The sequence below is a fragment of the Salmo trutta genome, chromosome 16, assembly GCF_901001165.1.
Source record: "Salmo trutta chromosome 16, fSalTru1.1, whole genome shotgun sequence".
In the NCBI taxonomy this organism is placed as follows: Eukaryota; Metazoa; Chordata; class Actinopteri; order Salmoniformes; family Salmonidae; genus Salmo; species Salmo trutta.
This window is the reverse complement of record NC_042972.1, coordinates 38,971,053-38,995,615: the sequence shown is the minus strand read 5'-3', so window position 1 is coordinate 38,995,615 and position 24,563 is coordinate 38,971,053. Positions and strand designations below refer to the sequence as shown.

At 42.7% G+C, this 24,563-nt stretch overlaps 1 protein-coding gene across 3 annotated transcripts; it reads left to right on the top strand.

The window, feature by feature from the left end:
• Positions 1–1,494: 1,494 nt before the first annotated feature.
• LOC115150725 (alkaline phosphatase-like) lies at positions 1,495–15,678 on the top strand. 3 transcript variants are annotated; one of them, XM_029694287.1, is made up of 12 exons: positions 1,495–1,638; positions 4,053–4,175; positions 5,275–5,394; positions 7,526–7,641; positions 9,634–9,808; positions 10,278–10,453; positions 10,664–10,804; positions 10,990–11,059; positions 12,993–13,127; positions 13,300–13,491; positions 13,905–14,024; positions 14,174–15,678. In XM_029694287.1, exons 2-12 carry the CDS (start codon positions 4,070–4,072, stop codon positions 14,437–14,439), a joined length of 1,617 nt encoding a protein of 538 aa, XP_029550147.1. In that variant the 5' UTR covers positions 1,495–1,638; positions 4,053–4,069; the 3' UTR covers positions 14,440–15,678. The 3 variants fall into 3 exon arrangements, with proteins under 3 accessions (XP_029550147.1, XP_029550149.1, XP_029550150.1); XM_029694289.1 differs by lacking the exon at positions 1,495–1,638 and adding an exon at positions 3,019–3,408; XM_029694290.1 differs by lacking the exons at positions 1,495–1,638; positions 4,053–4,175 and adding an exon at positions 4,618–4,751.
• The last annotated feature ends 8,885 nt before the right edge of the window (positions 15,679–24,563 follow it).

Here is a 24,563-nt window from a genome sequence, read left to right as displayed (position 1 = left end):
CGCTGAACTGCCGGAGTGGCCAGACTGCGCTGAACTGCCGGAGTGGCCAGACTGCCCTGAACTGCCGGAGTGGCCAGACTGCCCTGAACTGCCGGAGTGGCCAGACTGCCCTGAACTGCCGGAGTGGCCAGACTGCCCTGAACTGCCGGAGTGGCCAGACTGCCCTGAACTGCCGGAGTGGCCAGACTGCCCTGAACTGCCGGAGTGGCCAGACTGCCCTGAACTGCCGGAGTGGCCAGACTGCCCTGAACTGCCGGAGTGGCCAGACTGCCCTGAACTGCCGGAGTGGCCAGACTGCCCTGAACTGCCGGAGTGGCCAGACTGCCCTGAACTGCCGGAGTGGCCAGACTGCCCTGAACTGCCGGAGTGGCCAGACTGCCCTGAACTGCCGGAGTGGCCAGACTGCCCTGAACTGCCGGAGTGGCCAGACTGCCCTGAACTGCCGGAGTGGCCAGTCTGCCCTGACCTGCCGGAGCTGACAGACTGCCCTGACCTGCCGGAGCTGACAGACTGCCCTGACCTGCCGGAGCTGACAGACTGCCCTGACCTGCCGGAGCTGACAGACTGCCCTGACCTGCCGGAGCTGACAGACTGCCCTGACCTGCCGGAGCTGACAGACTGCCCTGACCGCCCAGAGCTGACAGACTGCCCAGACTGCCCCGAACCGCCAGACTACCCAGACTGCCTGGAACGGCCAGAACCTGAGCCGCCTCCAAGATAGGTGGGTTGGGGAGGGGGGGGTGTAGCACAGTGCCGTCGTTGACGGCAGCCACCCTCCCTTCCCTCCCTTTAGTAAGGGGGAATTTTTCTTTTAGGTATTGTTTGGGGGTATTTTTTTTTGTTTGTTTTTAAGGTGCTTCTGGGGTAGCACCTTTAAGGGGGGGGTACTGTCACGTCCTGGCCAGTATATAAGGTTAATTGTTTGTAGTTTGGTCAGGGCGTGACAGAGGGTATTAGTTTTATGTGGTTCGGGGTGGTGTGTTTGTGTAAAGGGTGTTTGATTTAGTATGTCCGGGTTTTGGTTTATGTCTAGGTAGTTCTATGTGGAATCTAGTGTGTGTGTTTCTATGTTTGGTTGATTGGGGCTCTCAGTTGAAGGCAGGTGTTGTCTATCTGCCTTTGATTGAGAGTCTCATAAATGAGGGTGTGTTTGTGTTTGTGTTTTGTGGGTGATTGTTCTGTGTTCAGCCCTAGGCTTTGCCAGACTGTTAGTTGTTCGTATTTTGTTATTTTTGTATGTTCATTTTTGCAGTGAATAAAAATCAAGATGAGCATTCACGAACCTGCTGCGTATTGGTCCACATTTTCAGACGACGATTTCGTTATATCGTCGGAAGACGAAGACAACCGTGACAGAACGTGAAAAACTTGAATACAAATCATTTTGAGTAGCCTAAATGCAACAGTGAAACAGGTCGACAGGCGGCACTCCAGCTCTTCATATTATGGTGCCATTATTTATAGCGTGATTCTCACCATCGAGGTGAAATACCGACCGCTATTCTCAGCGGTCCAGACAGAGCAGATAGGCTTATAAAAGGATGGTCAAAAGATCCTCAAGAACACACATGAATAGGTGAACGTGCTTTGTCAACGGACAGAAGTGTTTTTGCTACAGAAGCTTAAATAGATCCCGCAGTAAGTTTATTCTTTTAACTTTTTCACTAATAGACTTTAGAATATCAGGAGATGTCAATGGTTTATCGCGTGCAAGCTGTTTAGAAAATATGAAAATACAATATTGCAATTGGCTGTATTGCCAGGAAAATCGCTGCAATTAAACAATCCGCTACATAGTTTCATGGCGTGTAACGCTTTCCATCTTCTTAAAGCTATATTACGCTATAATGTAGCTGTTCTGTACGTTTTTGTGATTGCAGATTCTTGTAGGTAGAACTCAACTTTCCAACACGTGATTGAGCATTAATACAACAATAGCAATACGTACCTTCCTTTTGGTAAACACATTTTTTATTTGCGTTTGCACCAATATCTGATTTCGGGATTTTTGAGATTGTGATGATTGTTTGCAAGTTTTCACATCACCACACTAAATCACGTATCTAGACATACAGCCAATTTAATTCATTTTGGTTGGTATCCTATGCTGTTGGATGTTCATTTTCATCATTATAAAGGTCAACTAGTAGTGAGTGCTCAACCATAGTAAAATACATGTCAGAATCCACAACAGATACTATTTCTCTAGAAAATAACTAATACACATGCTACGCACAATACCTCAATTGGTTGGACACGCTCACCTTTTACAGGTAAACATATACAAATAAAACACATGGCAAGCCTTTGTTCTTTTCAGGTTTTATTTGAACCAATTGCAAATATTAGACAGTCATTGCTCCCTAGACATGGCCATACTTATCTTCCAAGGTGATTTGTGTTTGAGTCGACACTAATGGAGTGGAATGTGTAGCATATACTTAGGAGAGGATGATATCATCTCATCTACAATTTCTCCTGTACATGCCTTATCTAATGACTGAATGAATAACTCATTGTATGGTCTTATGCAGATATTTATGGAGCCTTTATAAGCTATACAGGCATTACATCTTATCATCTCCTCAACAAGGCAATGGTAGTTCAGAGGGGGAAAGAATACAGGTGCTAGAGACACTGAGACATTAACAATATCACCATAGATATTCTGTCTTTTATTTTTATTTAACCTTTATTTAACTAGGCAAGCCAGTTAAGAACAAATGGTTATTTACAATGACGGCCTACCCCGGCTAAACCCTCCCCTATCCCGGACAACGCTGGGCCAATTGTGCGCCGCCCTATGAGACTCCCGATCACGGCCTGTTGTGATACAGCCCGGGATCGAACCAGTAGCAGTGTACAGCATACCCTAGGATAACGCCAAAACCCAGAGTTTTTGAAAGGAAAGGATCAAAACATGCCATTTGGAGCACAACATTGGTTGAACTGGATTTATTTCTTCTTCTTCTATCACATTTTGGATGGCCAAAGTCATCTGTTTGGGGGAATGTGTCTGAGGTAAGTGTTATCCCAGAATGGAGTAGCCTGTGTCACTGAGCCCTGAGCTCACCAACATTATTAAACCTAATCCCAGATCCACTCAAACAGATTGAACCCTGTACAGGGACTCACCCCCTAGAGCTCAGGTACTGAGCTGGCAGGTGAAACTGGAAACATCTGTCTTTCTTTTTTATACGAATTCAAACCTGGACACTTTTTCTCCTTGACAACATGGGCCAAGATGGACTCTCGATGGCGGTGACCCTCTTTTTCTCTGGCATTCTCCTGGTCACCGTCCTGGCACTGCTCTGCTATTTCACCTGCAGGCTGGCTAGTGTGCTGCCGATTGGTGGGCCCGACCACTTCTGAGCTTCACTCAGAGGATAGACCTGCGTATGTGGCACGGTAAAACCTCTCCTCTCCTTAGAGACCAGCTAGCAGATTTGTATGAGCTCAACTTTAGCATATTTTACACACATTTTGTAGGACTTGCGTTGTCTGTTTTAATATCAAAGTAACAGGACTCAATCGCACACAGTTTCAAGACTTTGTGAAATACCATTTTCTTTCAAGCACATAATGCTTATTTAGAGCATGTGTAAAAATTCTTTTTTCAAACTCTCTTCTTTATAAACTCTAAACCTAATTTAAAAATGTTCTCTCATTTACTTATGGGTTGAAGTGACCAGTCAATCATTTGGTGTTAATCGGCTTTGTTATGGCTGTTAAATCTCTCTGTGCTATGGCCCACAATCCCATTAAAGTGACCTTGACCACAGCACAAAAGAGGGACAGGGGAGGGGAGGGACTGGGAAAGGAAGGGGGGTATAATAATATATTAAAGGCTGGCTAACTAGAGCCTTTGGGGCCGGGTTGGGACTACATTACCACAATACCACTATTTATTTTCACTGTGAATGCCTAAGTTGAAACTTACCTGCTTCCCCCTTCTTTGTTGCACTTTACAGCAAACTAATGAACTTTATTTCTGTCAATCAACATCATTTTGTGTGTTCTTTCATCAGCACTGATTTCTCCTTATTTTCCAGACTCACTCTAGTTTGGGATGTGGTATGTGACGGTAGTCCCAGGTAACACTACGACCATGACATTCTTTCTCATCATCTGCTCATGTCTGGCCTGGGGAGGCCTGGGGAAGCCTCAGTTTCCTGGTGAGACACAAACCCATCAATAAATGTATTGTCTTGTAACAGCATCCAACTGTTTGACTGAAATCCATCAGAAAGAGCTAGGAGGGGACACATACTAACTGTTTCTCTCCCCCTTCTCCCTGAAGTGTGCACTTGTTCAAGCCTACTCATAGATTTGAAAGGAAAGGGATTCGTTTAGGAAATGTGGTGAAGACTCACTCTAGCCAATGCTTACACCAATCCAATGCTTGAGGAGTGAATGAGTGCACACTTCAGGGAGAAGGAAGAGAAACAAAATTGGGCTTTGATTTATTGGAGATGTGCAGAAGTCTCCAAATGCTCTTATGAAGGAAGTGCTACTTTTCTGTGGTTTATTGCATCTTGTTTAGAATAACACGGCTCGTTAGGGTTATAACTGTCAGTCTATTTACCCAGCTGAACAAAGTTCACACTGTATTTACAGTGTGGCAATGGAACCTCTGTTTTCTTACTCCTCTGTTCAAAATAACCAGAATATTTTAGCTCCTGAAAGACTATGTACAGATCAAGAGAGGTTCACAAAATGGATTCCAGATGTATAATATTTCTACCCATACAGTAAGAAGATTATGTTCCTTCTTGTTGTAACATCATACATGTGTGTGCAGTTCTAGGCTATAGTAGGCAACATGTAATTTCAGAAATAAGAAGCCTACACGCTGGAGTTGTCAGAGGTTCTATGGTTGCCAGAGCCTACAGAACTTGTCATCATTAATACAGACAGTACATGTGTTGGTTCTTTGATGTTATCATTCATACTTGGTCATATTATATGTCATGCTGAGACTTGAAAACAGTTACTCACAAAGGAACTATGTCATTTTCTGGGGGTAAAACATTAACAAGGTTATAACTAGGTTATGGAATACAAGTCAATAAGTTATTAATGGGTTCTATCTTTTCTGTGTTTATCACATTTTTGTCCATCAAAAAATGCTTCTATGGATAAACCTCAAAGTGTGTTTTATTTAATTTGGGCATATTCCGTCCCACTTGTCCCACTACTTTCACAGTTGTTACAGATCACTTCCACTGGCCTCTTTTCCTCCTCATTTAAACTAAAACTATCTCCGTGTTGCAGACCAAGAGAAAGATCCCCTGTTCTGGAACACATGGGCCCAGCATACTTTGAAGAATGCCCTCACACTTCAGAAGCTCAACCAAAACACTGCAAAGAACCTCATCCTCTTCCTTGGTGATGGTAAGCCATGACTGCAGGAGCCTATTTCAATCCATGAGTATGTGCCATACTGTATGATAAAGTGAAGTCTTAACGCAATGTAATGCACTCAAGGAGCTTATGTGCCGCATACTGATTTAATATTTGTATGCAGTTCTAGATTATCTTTCCTAGTGGTTGTTGTAGAAAACGAGTATATCTTCCTCATCAATCCATAGCTGTTTTTATCAAAACATTCTGGTGGACTGATATAATCCAGTCAGAAGTAAATAGAATGTCACACTTTCAAAATCGTATGTTGAGTATGTTAGCCATCAAGCATTACACAAACATGCTGCCAATGCCAATAGATAACTTGGCTGCTGCTTTGTGTTATGTTGCTGTATGTAGTGACCCATTAAACTGTGTACCCCAAAGGACCTTAACTGTATATGTTTAGATGCAGCAGTATACAGTGCACGTTTCTCTGTCATGTATGACTACCATGCTTAAAAAAGTCACGCTGGATAAAGAGGACATGCACGTCAGTTCAGAACCTCTACCAAATCATCTATTTTGACAGCAAGACTACCGTTCAAAAGTTTGGGGTCACAGAAATGTCCTTGTTTTTGAAAGAGAAGCCATTTTTTTGTCCATTAAAAGAACATAAAATTAATCAGAAATACAGTGTAGACATTGTTAATGTTGTAAATGACTATTGTAGCTGGAAATGGCTGTTTTCTTTTATGGCATATCTACATAGACTACAGAGGCCCATTATCAGCAACCATCACTCCTGTGTTCCAAATGCACGTTGTGTTAGCTAATCCAAGTTTATCATTTTAAAAGGCCAATTGATGATTAGAAAACCCCTTTGCAATTATGTTAGCACAGCTGAAAACTGTTGTGCTGATTAAAAAGGCAATAAAACTGGCCTTCTTTAGAATAGTTGAGTATCTGGAGCATCAGCATTTGTGGGTTTGATTACAGGCTCAAAATGGCCAGAAACAAAGAACTTTCTACTGAAACTTGTCAGTCTATTCTTGTTCTGAGAAATGAAGGCTATTCCATGCGAGACATTGAAGATCTCGTACAACACTGTGTACTAGTCCCTTCACAGAACAGGGCAAAATGGCTCTAACCAGAATAGAAAGAGGAGTGGGAGGCCCCAGTGCACAACTGAGCAAGAGGACAAGTACATTAGAGTGTCTAGTTTGAGAAACAGACACCTCACAAGTCCTCAACTGGCAGCTTCATTAAATAGCACCCGCAAAACACCAGTCGCAACGTCAACAGTGAAGAGGCGACTCCGGGATGCTGGCCTCCTCTTTCTATTCTGGTTAGAGCCAGTTTGCGCTGTTCTGTGAAGGGACAGCTTTGTACGAGAACTTCAGTTTCTTGGCAATTTCTCGCATGGAATAGCCTTCATTTCTCAGAACAAGAATAGACTGACGAGTTTCAGTAGAAAGTTATTACTTTCTGTCCATTTTGAGCCTGTAATCGAACCCACAAATGCTGATGCTCCAGATACTCAACTATTCTAAAGAAGGCCAGTTTTATTGCTTCGTTAACAAGAACAACAGTTTTCAGCTGTGGTAACATAATTGCAAAAGGGTTTTCTAATGATCAATTTGCCTTTTAAAATGATAAACTTGGATTAGCTAACACAATGTGCCATTGGAACACAGGCGTGATGGTTGCTGATAATGGGCCTCTGTACGCCGATGTACGGTAGATATTCCATAAAAAATCTGACGTTTCCAGCCACAACAGTCATTTACAATGTCTACACTGTATTTCTGATCAATTTGATGTTATTTTAATGGACAAAAAAGTTGCTTTTCTTTTAAAAAACAATTACATTTCTAAGTGACCCCAAACTTTTGAACGGTAGTGTATATGAAAACTAAGGGAAAAATAGATAGTCAACTCTAAAAAGATCAATCTCGTTGACTTGTGAAAAGGCAGATCTCAAGTAAAAGGGGGGTCCTTTCCACCAAATGTATAGGTGTCTGTTTAGTGGGAAGAGCAGCTGCTGTGAAAAGCGAGCACAGAGCAATGTTAACCAGATGGAAAACTAAATGGTGTTAATGCATGAGATGGAAAGGCTCTGAGTCCCTTAAATAGATTGACACCCTAACAGAGCGAGCGCCGCTTTGCTTTTGTTGTGTAGGAATGGGCATTCCCACAGTGACTGCAGCACGAATACTGAAGGGGCAGCTGAGCGGACAGAGTGGAGAGGAGACCCAGCTGGAGATGGACAAGTTCCCCTTTGTGGCGCTTTCCAAGGTCTGACCTGGTCTGTTATCCTATAGAAGCGCTAGAAAATAGCATGCAATATTGATCTGTAAGTAAAGGGACAGTTCACCCAAATTACAAAATAACAGATTGGTTTCCTTAGGAATCCATGCTTTGGTTTAGCTTCCTTGGCACTGTTTCCACATGTTAATGTTTTAGCATTTGTGGCACAAACCCCATTCAAGTCATGGGACCGATATTAGCATTTTTTGCGCATCATTTCCAAATCATCCGAAATATTTAAACATGTATTTTGAAGTTTAACAAAGTCCCTTATAGATGATTTTAACATAGATTTGAATATCAGTCCCATGACTTGAATGGGATTTGTGCCACAAATGCTAAAACGTTTGCATGTAGAAACAGTGACAGGGAAACTAAACTAAAGCATGGATTGCAGTCATACCTTGTCCATAGACTGTTTACAGGGTAAGGAAACCAATGTGTCATTTTCTAATTTGGGTGAACTATCCCTCAATGAATTCTGCACCAGCAAGATACAAGGCCACATATGGTCTACGTCAGTGGTCCAACCGGTCAATCGTAATCGACTTGTCGATCTCCAAGGCCTTCCTCATCGATCACCAAACATGTCTGTAAAAAAACAAACAATGATAAAGCCTTGCGTTCCAATTTTTAATAATATTTTTTTGTGCTGTTGGCGGTAGGTGCACTTGATTCAGCAGTGCTAGCGCCAGGAAGGCAAAGTGTTCCCATTTTGTACCAGTTCATGTGTCAGAAGGTAGAACTCTGCCTTTCCGACAGGCTCAGAGAGCAAATCAAGTGTACCTACAGGCCTACCGCTGGCCAATCAGATAGCTCAGATCACCGTGTCTGCACAGTTTCCTCATAGACTGTAAAAAAATTCTTAGAGCGCACAACAAAGTTCATACTGGGAGGTTTCAAAATGTTAAACCATGTCTAGAGAGAGACTCAACGAATACAGCAAAGAGCTGCTGTTTTTATGAGTAAGTTCATGTTTAAATTGTTATTCAGCACTGTCAATGCTTTGTTCAACACTTTTATAAGCATAAAATGCACGTTCTCCCTACTTCTAGTCACGCTACAACCAGCACTGCAGCTGCAATGAAGGACAATAGAAAGGTGTTTCGATGAGCTTGCATCGGCTTGTCTCTCGAGTAATATTTCACTTTATCTGGACATTGGATTAACAACATGAATTGTTGCATGAGGCAGAAATAATTCCGTGCAACTTGAGTTTCACAATCAGCTGGATAATGTTGCATACATAGGCTTACGCTTTTTAAGTCATGTTTAAAAATATGAACGGTTGTCACGTTCTCTATCTTCAAATTCCCTGTCATATATGAGCCAAGGCGCAGCGTGCCGGTAATTCCACATCTTTATTAGAAGAAAACCGAACCAAAACAATAAACAGGTAAACTGCAAGAAACATAACGCAACTGTGGCGTATACACACAGAAATAATAATAACCCACAAACACAGGTGGGGAAAAAGTTGCCTAAGTATGATTCCCAATCAGAGACAACAAATGACAGCTGCCTCTGATTGGAAACTATATGTCGGCCAATAAAGAAAAAACAACATAGACATACAACACATAGAATGCCCACCCCATGTCACATCCTGACCTAACCAAACAGAGAAAAACGACTCTCTCAGGTCAGGGCGTGACAACGGTAGATCTCGGCTTGCATTTTATATTGACTAGGAAAGTGAGCTTGACTCAGAAAATGTTGGTGACCACTAGTGTATGGCGTACGATATGATGTGTTATTATGTTACATACTTGTCAAGAAGCCAGACATAATGTAACTACTGTATCTGCACTGTTAATGGAGCAGCAAATTCCACACATTATTTATCATGTAATTACACAATCTGTGCATTTAGAGGTGAAGATGTTTGGAGGGGGTGTATAACACCAACACGGCATGCACAACAATGACTCCTACTACAATTCTATATAATTGACACATGGTACTGTGCTGTCTCTGCAGACGTATAACACAAATGCCCAGGTAGCAGATAGTGCGGGCACCGCCACGGCATACCTCTGTGGGGTGAAGGCCAACGAGGGCACTGTGGGCGTGAGTGCAGCTGCTGTCCGTTCCCAGTGCAACACCACACAGGGTAATGAGGTCACCTCCATCCTAAGATGGGCCAAGGAAGCAGGTACAGTGTCATCATAACATGTTTATTCACAGTACCTCTCCACACCAGATCTACTAAGGCTTATTTGGCCATCCTGGGATAAGCAGTAGAGACACAGCATGATAACATTGTAAACGTACTGTAGGCATGCATGGATGTCAATGGGGAGTTTATAGCTACATATGATCAGGGATCCAATCATTCCCCAGAGACCAGACCAGGCAGGCTGTGACCTTATGACCTGAGCTCTTCACATAACACAGAAATAGATACTTCACATAATCACCTCAGGAACAGACGTTAGCTCTTTAGTTGCTGACCCACTGATTCTCAGTGGAGATATTTATACACCACAATTATCTGTCTGATATAGCAATTACTCTTAGAATTTCCAGATTCTTTGGATCAATTGGTTGACTTCAGATCTAGCAGACTATTGCACAGAATCCAAGCAGCACGTTCGAAAACTGTTTGTGTGTTTGTCACCCAGGCAAGTCAGTGGGAATAGTCACAACAACGCGTGTGAACCATGCCACCCCCAGCGCAGCCTACGCTCACTGTGTGGATAGGGACTGGTTCTCTGATGGCGAAATGCCCGCTGAGGCAGTACAGGCAGGCTGCAAGGACATCGCCAGGCAGCTCTTTGAGAACATTCCCAACATCGATGTGAGTCACAGCATATAATATGGATCCTGATATTACAGAAAACATCCAGTAATCCTGCATGCAAACTGTGTCCATTGTTCAGCCAGTAATATTGAGCAACTTGCACCTGTAATGTTACGACTCACAGACAGTAATTCCTCTCCTAATTATTCTTGCTGTGGATTTCCATAGAGATAAATCAAATGTTTTATCTCTATAATGTATGTCTAGGTGATTATGGGAGGAGGGAGGAAGTACATGTTCCCCAAAAACCAGTCAGATGTGGAGTATCCTGGAGATAAGAAACATTTTGGTACCCGCAAAGATGGAAGGAACTTGGTGGAGGAGTGGACTAATAGAATGAAAAACAAGGTCAGCTGCTCCGTCTTAGTCCGTCTTTCACTCCTCTTCACCATGTCCTGCTGCTTCCTCCATGTTCTTCTCTCAGTCCTCCTCCTTTCTCTTTTTTCTTATCAAGGACATTTGAATAGTTTTAAGTTGTCGCATGTTCAGATCAATCCCATATGATATCTTGTTTTCTTTTTTTAAATGAACAGAAAGCCCAGTATGTATGGAACAAGAGAGAACTTCTATCAGTAAATCCTAATAATGTGGATTACATTTTGGGTGAGTTCTTTTTTTTATTGTTGGTTGTACACTAAACAAAATATCAACGCAACATGTAAAGTGTTGGTCCCATGTTTCATGAGCTGAAAAAAAATATCATTTTTTTCCCCCATACATACAAAAAGCTTATTTCTCCCAAATGTTTTGCACAAATTTGTTTACATCCCTGTTGTTAGTGAGCATTTCTCCTTTGCCAAGATAATCCATCTACCTGACATGTGTGGCATATCAAGAAGCTGATTAAACAGCATGATCATTACACGGGTGCACCGTGTGCTGGGGACAACAAAAGGCCACTCTAAAATGTGCAGTTTTGTCACACAACACAATGCCACAGATGTCTCAAGTTTTGAGACTGTGTGCAATTCGAATGTCCACCAGAGTTGTTGCCAGAGAATTCAATGTTAATTTCTCTTCCATTCATCCGTCGTCATCACCTCATGTTTCAGCATGATAGGATCTGTACACAATTCCTGGAAGCTGAAAATGTTCCAGTTCTTCCTTGGCCTGCATACTCACCAGACATATATATTTTTTTTATTTAACCTTTATTTAACTAGGCAAGTCAGTTAAGAACAAATTATTTTTTACAATGATGGCCTACACCGGTATCTGTGGTATCTGTGACCAACAAATGCATACACTACCGGTCAAAAGTTTTAGAACACCTCCAGGCTATGTAAGGGCTATTTTACCAAGAAGGAGAGTGATGGATTGTTGCATCAGATGACCTGGCCTCCACAATCCCCCGACCCTGAGATGGTTTGGGATGAGTCGGACCGCAGAGTGAAGGAAAAGCAGCCAACAAGTGCTCAGCATATGTAGGAACTCCTTCAAGACTGTTGGAAAAGCATTCCAGGTGAAGCTGGTTGAGAGAATGCCAAGAGTGTGCCAAGCTGTCATCAAGGCAGAGGGTGGCTATTTGAAGAATCTCAAATATAAAATATATTTTGATTTGTTTAACACTTTTTTGGTTACTACATGATTCCATAGGTGTTATTTCATAGTTTTGATGTCTTCACTATTATTCTCCAATGTACAAAATAGTAAAAATAAAGAAAAACCCTTGAATGAGTAGGTGTTCTAAAACTTTTGACCGGTAGTGTATCTGTGTCCCCAGTCATGTAAAATCATAGATTAGAGCCTAATTAATTTATTTCAGTTGACTGATTTCCTCATATGAACTCTAACTCAGTAAAATCTTTGAAATTGTTGCATATTGTGTTTATTTTTTTCTTCAGTATATATAGATTTTACGACCTGCCTGTTTCATCTTTTGTAGTCACACTATAAAGTGGTTGCTGTGAATTTGACAGTAATTTATAGGCAGCTCATTGTCAACTACCTACTGTAACCTAAATACAGTATCAAAGCAGTACTGTAGAATTGACTGTATTATAATGTAAAAAAGTAAATGCTGCCGTAATCATAATGAATGAAATTCATTGCGGGGAGATAGGATTTACATTTCATAGTATTTTACTGTAATTACATGGGATTGGTGCAAGCAGTTTGGCTGCTAAGTAATGTGTTTACACATACAGCATATCAATTAATATTTTGAGTTTGCACAAACTGGCAGCGATTACATGGCAAAACAGAGCAAAAATATAGGGCAAAATGCTCAACCATAAAGGTTTAAGACTTGCTGCCACTCCAATCTGTCCCCTATACATGTTTAATTAATGTCACACTACTACCACATACCAGTTAAATTGGTACAGCATTCTCACTAACAGGTGCAACAAATATAACCTCTTACAAGGCAAGCCTCAAAATATGTTAATGAGCAAGAAACAACAATACCATGTACACACTAGTTGATAATACCCAATTAGAGTTACAGTATAAATGACAGTTTTCTCATACAGTGCAAGTTGATCACTGTTAATCATCTTCTCAGTATTAAACCGAGCTTCCTGTGTTAACACAGGTCTGTTTGAGCCGGGAGATCTTCCCTACAACCTGGAGAGAAACACTGAGACAGATCCTTCCCTGACAGAGATGGTGGAGCTGGCCATCAAGATCCTGAGGAAAAACCCCAGGGGATTCTATCTGCTGGTGGAGGGTGAGTGTTTTATCACATTTACTCTGGCACCAGTAAATATCTGTTGCATCAGGTTAATCATTTATATAATGTGAATGTAAAGTTTGCACAGCTGAGGCTGCTTTGCCAGTGCTGGTGCTAGATGTTCTCATCTGCGTGAGAGAGAGAGGTTAAGCAGGCTGTGCGTTGGCAGGGGGGCGCATCGACCACGGACATCATGAGGGCAAAGCCAAGCAGGCCCTACATGAGGCAGTGGAGATGGACCGGGCCATCGGCCGCGCCGGCCTCATAACCAGCATCTATGACACAATGACTGTCGTCACTGCTGACCACTCTCACATGTTCAACTTCGGAGGCTACACGCCAAGAGGGAACACCATTTTTGGTGAGTAATGAATCATTTTTCAACCATGGATTTTATGTAGATGCACTGTATCAGTCATCTGGGTATGATTCTATGCATAGTCACTTTAATAACTCTACCTACATGTACATATTACCTCAATTACCTTGACTAACCGGTGTCCCCGCACATTGACTCTGTACTGGTACCCCCTGTATATAGTCTCGCTATTGTTATTTTACTGCTGCTCTATAACTACTTGTTACTTTTAATTCTTATACTTATTCATATTTTTTGAACTGCATTGTTGGTTAGGGACTTGTAAGTAAGCATTTCACTGTAAGGTCTACGCCTGTTGTATTCGGTGCATGTGACAAATACAATTTGATTTGATTCACTTTGTTTCACAATGGATCGTGATGGAGGTGGGATATTATTTTCCTCTCTGTCTACAGGACTGGCTCCCATGTTGAGTGATGTGGACCAGAAACCCTTTACCGCCATCTTATATGGGAACGGACCAGGGTTCAAAGTTATCAACGGTCTGAGAGAGAACGTCTCCACCCTTGACTATCGTAAGTAAAGTCTTACTCTCATTGACGTAGTGCCATTTTGACAGTCCTCTGTCATAGAGAACACCACTTGGTCTTTGGTATGCCAGAAATCATCCATCTGATCTATTTCTCCTTCCCTTTCTCTCTCTCCACCCTACCCCTCTCTCCAGAGGGAAATAACTACCAGGCCCAGTCTGCAGTGCCGCTGCGTATGGAGACTCATGGAGGAGAGGATGTGGCTGTGTTTGCTAAGGGCCCCATGGCTCATCTGCTGCACGGTGTCCACGAGCAGAACTACATTCCCCATGTCATGGCCTATGCTGCCTGCATCGGCCAGAACAGAGACCACTGCATGTCATCTGGTGGAGCCTCTAGTCTCAGCCCTGCTCTGCCCAGCCTGGCAGCTCTCCTCACGCTCACCCGCCTCCTTTGCTGACCTTTCACCCCAACCCTCCTCCTGCACCCCACAGGCCCCTCCTCTCCTTATACGTGTAATACTCCTACACCTTTTTTCCTGTTGTAATGTGGATCTTTTTGTGTGGGGATTTTCTATTGTTGATTTAAAAATAATAATGTTCAGTTGAATGACTTTGGGACCACTGTAAGGGCATTTAAAGATGAGTGTTTTGAGCGTTGGTGACGTTCAACCAGATTCAGTTTTAGAGTAAATAGGAGGATATCACTTTCACTCTACTGTAACATATAGGATAGGTTGTGTTACTCAACTTTGGCATTGTTCATCATTCTGGTAACACCAAAACTATTTCAAGAATTCTGTCATATCAGTGGGTTTAAGAGCAGGGTATCACTCTGAATTGATATCAATCATTATATGGAAAAAATGACCTCCCAGTATTAATGATAAAGAAATGTTGCTGCCCACCTATTTGTTTTCTGTCAATTGTATGACTTTGCATTAATCAACCTTTTAAAGAAACCAGTTACTTTTTAGAAACCTACTGTAAAGGGATCGATTTTTATATGAATATTTTATTTCATCCGCTCCCTCGACCTAAACAGAAGACAAACAGTAAACAGAATCTACCTCATCATTTTTTGGGGGGGAGAAGTGAAAACATTGCAATGAGGAAAGTAGAGGCTATATTTGAATGTATAGTTTAAACTTATTTTTATTATTGAAATGGTATGTATTCCATGTTCTTTGTACATACTTCCCGAAGGCACTGAATGAAAAGAGTCAGAAACACACCCACCAGTATTTCCAAAAACAGAAGCTGTGGCAAGATCCCTTAGACAATAAAGGGAGTCCTGTTGGTTTTTCATAAGATGTTGTCATAACGTTATTGGTATATGTATTGTCAATGGGAAGGAAAAGGGGAAACGTGTAGTTGTCAGTTGCAGAACTGAATGCATTCAACCGAAATGTGTCTTCACCTATTAACCCAACCCCTCTGAAATAGTAGAAATATTGTCAGTTTGCTTAGAACTGATTGTGGTTGCACTTTGCATTCTGGAAACCATTTGGAATGGAATAGAACAAATTTGTGTAATGGAACACAAATTAATTAATTAAATGTTTATATTAGAATGTTTCATATATCTTATCAAAAGTAGGATTTATGAAAATAAAAAATATAGTGCAGTTGGAAATGATTTGAAAGTAGATCTCTGTAACAATGTAGAATAAATGGGATGTAAAGTTGAAACAAACCGATATTCAGCATTTGAGGTTTCCTGCATTTAGTGTAGCTTGTCAACAGCATGCACTGCTGTGGCTTGTGTGGTATGTGAATGGACACTAGCCACAGAGTCCTTGGCATGGTATAGTAGTTGAAAAAACAGAGAAGGACTCATGTTGGCTGGAGCATGAAAATTGAGGTTTAGCTCAGATGGGTATGAAATGTAGTCCACACTCTGGAACATTATTTATATGGGTGCCTGCTTGGAATCTGGGCCCTGGGGGTCTGTGTCTGGTGTGTTCTCCCTACATAAACCTCACTGCAGGAGAGGCTTTACTCTGCTCATCTCCCACCATGCAGCCAATATAAGACAGCAATCTATCTGATGCAGTGGTGATTTTGGCATGTAAATCATGTTGGGCAAACTCCCATTTTTTTGTTATTGTTGCACACCAGCAAAGCCACAACTCAACACTAAACAATACATTAATTGCACAATAACGGTGACAAACGGTGCCCACAAACTGTTATGGCATTCAGCAGTCCCAAAACCTTACCACTGCTACACTTGGCTATCAGCGGAGCCGTGTCTGGCAGCAAAACAGTTCATAAAGCCTCATTTACTGCCTTTAAAAAAAAACATAGCTGATATCGCTGACTTGCTTAAACAAATGTGGTTTCTACTGACGATTGAGATCTACAAACTATGGCATAAGGGAACGATGTGCGGATAAGAGGCAATTCATAATTTTGATTAAGACATTAATTAGAGAGCTAGGATGGACGAAGTCAATATAACTATTTGTACGGCACTTTTGAAATGTACAGCAATAGAATTCAGAACGTGGGCCGTTCTTACAGTATTCTCCCCGTACACCAAGTCAGAACCGTAGGATAAATAAAGGGGGCATATAAGCAGACAATGAAAGCTCTTACAATATTCGATGATGACATTTCTCTAAAACAGGCTAAAGGCTACATGTGCACCACCAAGTCTGAACAGTAGGCTAAGTTATGAAGGGAAAAGGGAGCAAATTATTAGGGTGAGACACATGGACTACTAACAGCTTACTACACAACATACACTTAGTATTACTTTCTTAGCTACAGTATACATTTCTCCCTTGCATATTACATCATTTATGCAGCAGCATACAATACATTTTTGGACTCAACCGTGTTGTGCTGCCCTCACTTGAACAGGAAGGTGGTGCGGCGGTCCTTCGTGGGAAAATTTTGTCATCAAACTTTGTCATAAAAGTCTGGCATTCTCTGGATTTATGGTGCTTTCAAGACAACTGTGATCTCTGAAAAAAACAAGGTTGAATCATGACGTCAGTGATCTTCAGGTCAGAGCTCTAGAAAGATGCCTGAGTTCCCGACTTGAATTCCGAGTTGGATGACCATTCAAAACATATTTTCCCAGTCGGAGCTCGTTTTTTTCTGAGTTCCCAGTTGTCTTGAACTCACTGAAGTCTGACATTTCCCAGTTCAGAGTTTCCAGTTGTTTTGAACATGGCAGAAGTCATGCTACATTGACAGTATGGCCAATGTTGAATGTTTATCCTTTTAAGCTTGGAAAAACTTGAAAAGAGACCCTGAAACCCACACACCCACTCCACTGAATAGCAGGCTAGACATTGCTTTGCAATTCTTGCAGTTAGCCACTGATTCCTTTCAAACCACTCAATGCTGAATTTGCGATTTCCAACTTGTTGTGTAATGGCTGATGCACACCTATATGTTTTATTTAACATTTCTCTTCATATGACAAGGATTGTAAAGGATTTGCCAGTAGATTGTCAACTTGATTCAAGATGACTGCTAGCTTGCAAGCTAAGATTTTGGAAGTATGATGTTGACATGATCAGTCCAATCAAAGCTATGGTACACATAACGTGATTTGACCATTTTATCTGTGGCCAATGACCTTGAGCCTTCTTGGATGGGCACTTTTAATGTAACTCTATGGCAGCACCCAAGGGGCTTGAATTTTCGAGCTCTCCCCAAAGATTTTGCAGTGACGTAGTGTCCCCATGAGTGATAGAACACTGAGCCGATCACAGCGCAACTAGAGAACATTACCAACCCCTACGCTCCGTATTAACCTCTGTTCCTCAGTTCTACCAAATCTCTATCAACATGTTAAATGTGCAACCAAAGGGGAAAAAATTCTAGATCACCTGTACTCCACACACAGAGACGTGTACAAAGCTCTCCCTCGCCCTCCGTTTGGTAAATCTGACCACAACTCTATCCTCCTGATTCCTGCTTACAAGCTAAAATTAAAGCAGGAAGCACCAGTGATTCAGTCTATAAAAAAAATGATCAGATGAAGCAGATGCTAAACTACAGGACTGCTTTGCTATCACGGACTGGAACATGTTCCGGGATTCTTCTGATGACATTGAGGAATACACCACATCAGTCACTGGCTTTATCAATAAGTGCATTGAGGACGTTGTCCCCACAGTGACTGTACATACATACCTCAACCAGAAGCCATGGATTACAGGCAACATTCGCACTGAGCTAAAGGGTAGAGCTGCCGCTTTCAAGGTGCGGGACACTAACCAGGAAGCTTACAAGAAATCCCGCTATGCCCTGCGACGAACCATCAAACAGGCAAAGCGTCAATACAGGGCTAAGATTGAATCATACTACACCGGCTCCGATGCTCGTCGGATGTGGAGGGCTTGCAAACTATTACAGACTACAAAGGGAAGCACAGCCGCGAGCTGCCCAGTGACACGAGCCTACCAGATGAGCTAAATCACTTCTATGCTCGCTTCGAGGCAAACAACACTGAGGCATGCATGAGAGCATCAGCTGTTCCGGACGACTGTGTGAATACACTCCGTAGCCGATGTGAGTAAGACCTTTAAACAGATCAACATACACAAGGCTGCTGGGCCAGACGGATTACCAGGACGTGTGCTCCGGGCATGTGCTGACCAACCGGCAGGTGTCTTCACTGACATTTTCAACATGTCCCTGATTGAGTTTGTAATACCAACATGCTTCAAGCAGACCACCATAGTCTCTGTGCCCAAGAACACAAAGGCAACCTGCCTAAATAACTACAGACCCATAGCACTCACGTCCGTAGCCATGAAGTGCTTTGAAAGGTTGGTAATGGCTCACATCAACACCATTAACCATTTTCCAAGAAACCCTAGACCCACTCCAATTTGCATACCGCCCAAACAGATCCACAGATGATGCAATATCTATTGCACTCCACACTGCCCTTTCCCACCTGGACAAAAGGAACACCTATGTGAGAAAGCTATTCATTGACTACAGCTCAGCGTTCAACACCATAGTACCCTCAAAGCTCATCACTAAGCTAAGGAATCTGGTACTAAACACCTCCCTCTGCAACTGGATCCTGGACTTCCTGACGGGCCGCCCCCAGGTGGTGAGGGTAGGTAGCAACACATCTGCCACGCTGATCCTCAACACTGGAGCTCCCCAGGGGTGCATGCTCAGTCCCCTCCTGTACTCCCTGTTCACCCACGACTGCATGGCCAGGCACGACTCCAACACCATCATTAAGTTTGCAGACGACACAACAGTGGTAGGCCTGATCCCCGACAACGACTAGACAGCCTATAGGGAGGAGGTCAGAGACCTGGCCGGGTGGTGCCAGAATAACAACCTATCCCTCAATGTAACTAAGACTAAGGAGATGATTTTAGACTACAGGAAGAGGAGCACCGAGTACGTCCCCATTCTCATCGACGGGGCTGTAGTGGAGCAGGTTGAGAGCTTCAAATTCTTTGGTGTCCACATCAACAACAAACTAGAATGGTCCAAACACACCAAGAAAGTCGTGAAGAGGGCACGACAAAGCCTATTCCCCCTCAGGAAACGAAAAAGATTTGGCATGGGTCCTGAGACCCTCAAAAGGTTCTACAGCTGCAACATCGAGAACATCCTGACCGGTTGCATCACTGTCTGGTACGGCAATTGCTCAGCCTCTGACCGCAAGGCACTTCAGAGGGTAGTGCGTTCGGCCCAGTACATCACTTGGGCAAAGCTGCCTGCCATCCAGGACCTCTACACCAGGCGGTGTCAGAGGAAGGCCCTAAAAATTGTCAAAGACCCCAGCCACCCCAGTCATAGAATGTTCTCTCTACTACCGCATGGCAAGCGGTACTGGAGTGCCAAGTCTAGGACAAAAAAGGCTTCTCAACAGTTTTTACCCCCAAGCCATAAGACTTCTGAACAGGTAACCAAATGGTTACCTGGACTATTTGCATTGTGTGCCCCCCCAACCCCTCTTTTTACGCTGCTGCTACTCTCTGTTCATCATATATGCATAGTCACTTTAACCATATCTACATGTACATACTACTTCAATCAGCCTGACTAACCAGTGTCTGTATATAGCCTTGCTACTCTTATTTTCAAATGTCTTTTTACTGTTGCTCTTTACTTACCCACACACACACACACACACACACACACACACACACACACACACACACACACACACACACACACACACACACACACACACACACACACACACACACACACACACACATACCTTTTTTTATTGGTTAGAGCCTGTAAGTAAGCATTTCACTGTAAGGTCTACACCTGTTGTATTCAGCGCACGTGACAAATAAACTTTGATTTGAAACTTTGATTTGGCTGGCCCACCACCACAGAAAGCACTGAGCTAGGCTGAAACACCTGCATTTTGGAGCTGCCTTACTCAAGAAAGCAAAAAAGGGACAATTTTTGTATGCAGCTTTAATAACTTTTTTGTACATTGTTTGCAAACTTATATGTCAAATAAAAAACATGAGCTGGCGCACACCCAGAAAAAATTATTATTATGCTAACTGATATGTGACATGTATTAATGCCAAAATAACAGGCCCTGAATGACGGGTCGCCACTGATCTGATGATATATCTGTAATCAAGTGTTATCTTTTGTATTAATTACTGGGAGAATTTAACAGTTTCAACCTTGATAACATACATATTCAAGTATACTTTTAACTGTCTTCCCTATTTACTGATATGTTGCTTTAAATTACAGTAATATAAGAAAAAATAAGTCTAGAATGTATGGCTTCTTCTGTAATACACATATTTAAGTACTTTGCCTTCAATGAAAGAGGCCAATTTCCCCAACTGTTTTCATCTCCTGCTCCATCACAAACAATACTAATCAGAAACCAACTAGGCTGATAGTAGAGATGTAGATCTTCTTTACATTGTTATTCATACTGTACATCCCCCACCCATCACGGCACTACCACTGTCTTCCCAACAGGAGAGGATAACTTTTCTCAGTAAGCACCAAAGGAGACCACAGTAGTCCTGCAGTCAGTCCTTTGATGAATCTGGCATGTGAAATGTGGGTTTTGGATTCTCACAAATATTTTGGAGATGGTGCATTCCATCATTGTAATTTTGGATTCTCATTGTTTCCCTGACCACAGCTCACAGCCCCTCTCCTGGAAATAACAATTTTGTTTGCTCTTCAGAAAGTCATTGGCATGGTACACATCTTATATAAGTTGTGAGTTACTTTTGAGTTGTGGATTGTTCACCAGATGTCTAAATGTCACTACACTGCAGTGAAACAGGGTTATGATTGGTCCTGAAAAAGATCTGATTGTATCATCAAAGCATCTCACACTTCAACATGATTTTGGCATCAAATGCCCATCAGCTGCACTGACTCATGCTGTCAGGTCAGATAATGCTACCAATGTGTGAAATCGCTCTTACTCCCCACAATGTCTGTCTTTCTTTCTCTCCATCATCCTCCCTCTTACTGATTCTCGATATTGCTCCATCTCCCTTTCTCCATCTGTATCTCTACTTCTATCTTCCCATATCTCTGTGATCTTCAGTTACACCCGGCTGCTGATCTCCAGCCCTAGAGTGACTCAGTGGGCCTGAATAATTGAAAAAAGTGAGGGTGTGGTGAGCCAGGCAGGGGCTGTCAGATCAAACTGAGACAGCAGGAGCAGGCTGACAGCTACGGGCCTACTGTATAAAAGGATCAGTGAGGCTGCAAGAAGACGCTAATGCTCTCTTTTTCAAAGCAGAGATCCTCCTCTTACCCCCTCTGGGCCAGCCAACCCCCATGACCCTGCTCCCCAGTGATTGCACTCTGTTGAGCGCCATTATTAATCAGATTCACAATGCTTCACAAAGCCACATCTCCAATCCTTTCTTCCATACATACAAATGCCACAGCCAATCACACAGTCAATTAAATCTGCATAGGCAGAAACGTACTTCATACAGTAAAATATGGTGGTGGTGGTTGTTAAGGTCAACGGCATCATGAACTTTAGCAAGTACCAGGACATTTTAGCCCAAACCTGGTTGCCTCTGCCAGGAGGCTGACACTTGTCAGCAAGGCAATAATTGCAAGCACAAATCAAAATCCACAAAGAAATGGTTAATTGACCACAAAATCAACATTTTGCATGGGCCATCTCTGTCGCTAGAATAGAACCCCATTGAAAATCTGTGGTTTGAATTGAAGAGGGCAGTCCATAAGAGTAGACAAAGGATATCAAGGATCTGGAAAGATTCTGTATGGAGGAATGGTCTAAAAGCCCTCCCAAACATTTGAGAAAAAGGCTGTGTCGAGATTGAAATGAGTGATTAAATATATATATTTTCAGCTAACCAAACCCATTCAAAATAGTGAAAAAAATCTGTATTGTGAGTTTATGGTAAGTTCTGTCTCCAGTCCCACATGTACCCAGCCTTTCTGCCTCAGGGCATTTTCTTCACTGTAATCCGCTGTCATTAATGTTTATAGGATCTCAGGTTTTTGAAACATCTTTGTGACTCCTAACTATTATATGGGGATTTCAGTTGGTGATTGAAGGCTTTTCCAACCCTTCCATTCTATATTTTTTTATGTGTCAATTCAGTTGATTTCACACAATGTGTAACGGTCGTCGTATGGAGTAGACCAAGGCGCAGCGGGTTGAGTGCTCATTTTAACTTTTATTAGAACACTGAAAAAACAAAACAAGAAAACGAACGAACGAACAGTAATGCAGGCTATACACAGCTATGCAAAAAACAACTTCCCACAAAACCCATTAAATCAAATCAAATTTATTTATATAGCCCTTCGTACATCAGCTGATATCTCAAAGTGCTGTACAGAAACCCAGCCTAAAACCCCAAACAGCAAGCAATGCATGTGAAAGAAGCACGGTGGCTAGGAAAAACTCCCTAGGAAAAACTCCATAGAAAGGCCAAAAACCTAGGAAGAAACCTAGAGAGGAACCAGGCTATGAGGGGTGGCCAGTCCTCTTCTGGCTGTGCCGTGTGGATATTATAACAGAACATGGTCAAGATGTTAAAATGTTCATAAATGACCAGCATGGTCAAATAATAATAATCATAGTAGTTGTCGAGGGTGCAACAAGCACGTCCGGTGAACAGGTCAGGGTTCCATAGCCGCAGGCAGAACAGTTGAAACTGGAGCAGCAGCACGGCCAGGTGGACTGGGAACAGCAAGGAGTCATCATGCCAGGTAGTCCTGAGGCATGGTCCTAGGGCTCAGGTCCTCCAAGAGAAAGAAAGAAAGAGAGAAAGAGAGAATTAGAGATCATATTTAAATTCACACAGGAAACCGGATAAGACAAGAGAAATACTCCAGATGTAACAGACTGACCCTAGCCCCCCGACACATAAACTACTGCAGCATAAATACTGGAGGCTGAGACAGGAGGGATCAGAAGACACTGTGGCCCCATCCGATGATACCCCCGGACAGGGCCAAACAGGCAGGATATAACCCCACCCACTTTGCCAAAGCACAGCCCCCACACCACTAGAGGGATGTCTCCAATCACCAACTTACCGTCCTAAGACAAGGCCGAGTATAGCCCACAAAGATCTCCGCCACGGCACAACCCAAGGGGGGGGGGGGGGCGCCAACCCAGACAGGAAGACCACGTCAGTGACTCAACCCACTCAAGTGACGCACCCCTCCCATGGACGGCATGGAAGAACACCAGTAAGCCAGTGACTCAGCCCCTGTAATAGGGTTAGAGGCAGAGAATCCCAGTGGAGAGAGGGGAACCGGCAAGGCAGAGACAGAAAGGGCGGTTCGTTGCTCCAGCCTTTCCGTTCACCTTCACACTCCTGGGCCAGACTATACTTAATCATAGGACCTACTGAAGAGATAAGTCTTCAGTAAAGACTTAAAGGTTGAGACTGAGTCTGCGTCTCTCACATGGGTAGGCAGACCATTCCATAAAAATTGAGCTCTATAGGTGAAAGCCCTACCTCCAGCCGTTTGATTAGAAATTCTAGGGACAATTAGGAGTCCTGCGTCTTGTGACCGTAGTGTACGTGTAGGTATGTACGGCAGGACCAAATCGGAAAGGTAGGTAGGAGCAAGCCCATGTAATGCTTTGTAGGTAGGAGTAAGCCCATGTAATGCTTTGTAGGTTAGCAGTAAAACCTTGAAATCAGCCCTTGCCTTAACAGGAAGCCAGTGTAGGGAGGCTAGCACTGGAGTAATATGATCAAATTTTTTGGTTCTAGTCAGGATTCTAGCAGCCGTATTTAGCACTAACTGAAGTTTGTTTAGTGCTTTATCCGGGTAGCCGGAAAGTAGAGCATTGCAGTAGTCCAGCCTAGAAGTAACAAAAGCATGGATTAATTTTTCTGCATCATTTTTGGACAGAACGTTTCTGATTTTTGCAATGTTACGTAGATGGGAAACAGTCTTGATATGTTCTTCAAAAGAGAGATCAGGGTCCAGAGTAACGCCGAGGTCCTTCACAGTTTTATTTGAGACGACTGTACAACCATCCAGATTAATTGTCATTACAAAAACACCCCTCTATATAGGACCTTCAATCAGAAGCAACGAAGAACAGCTGCCTCCAATTGAAGGTCAAACCAAT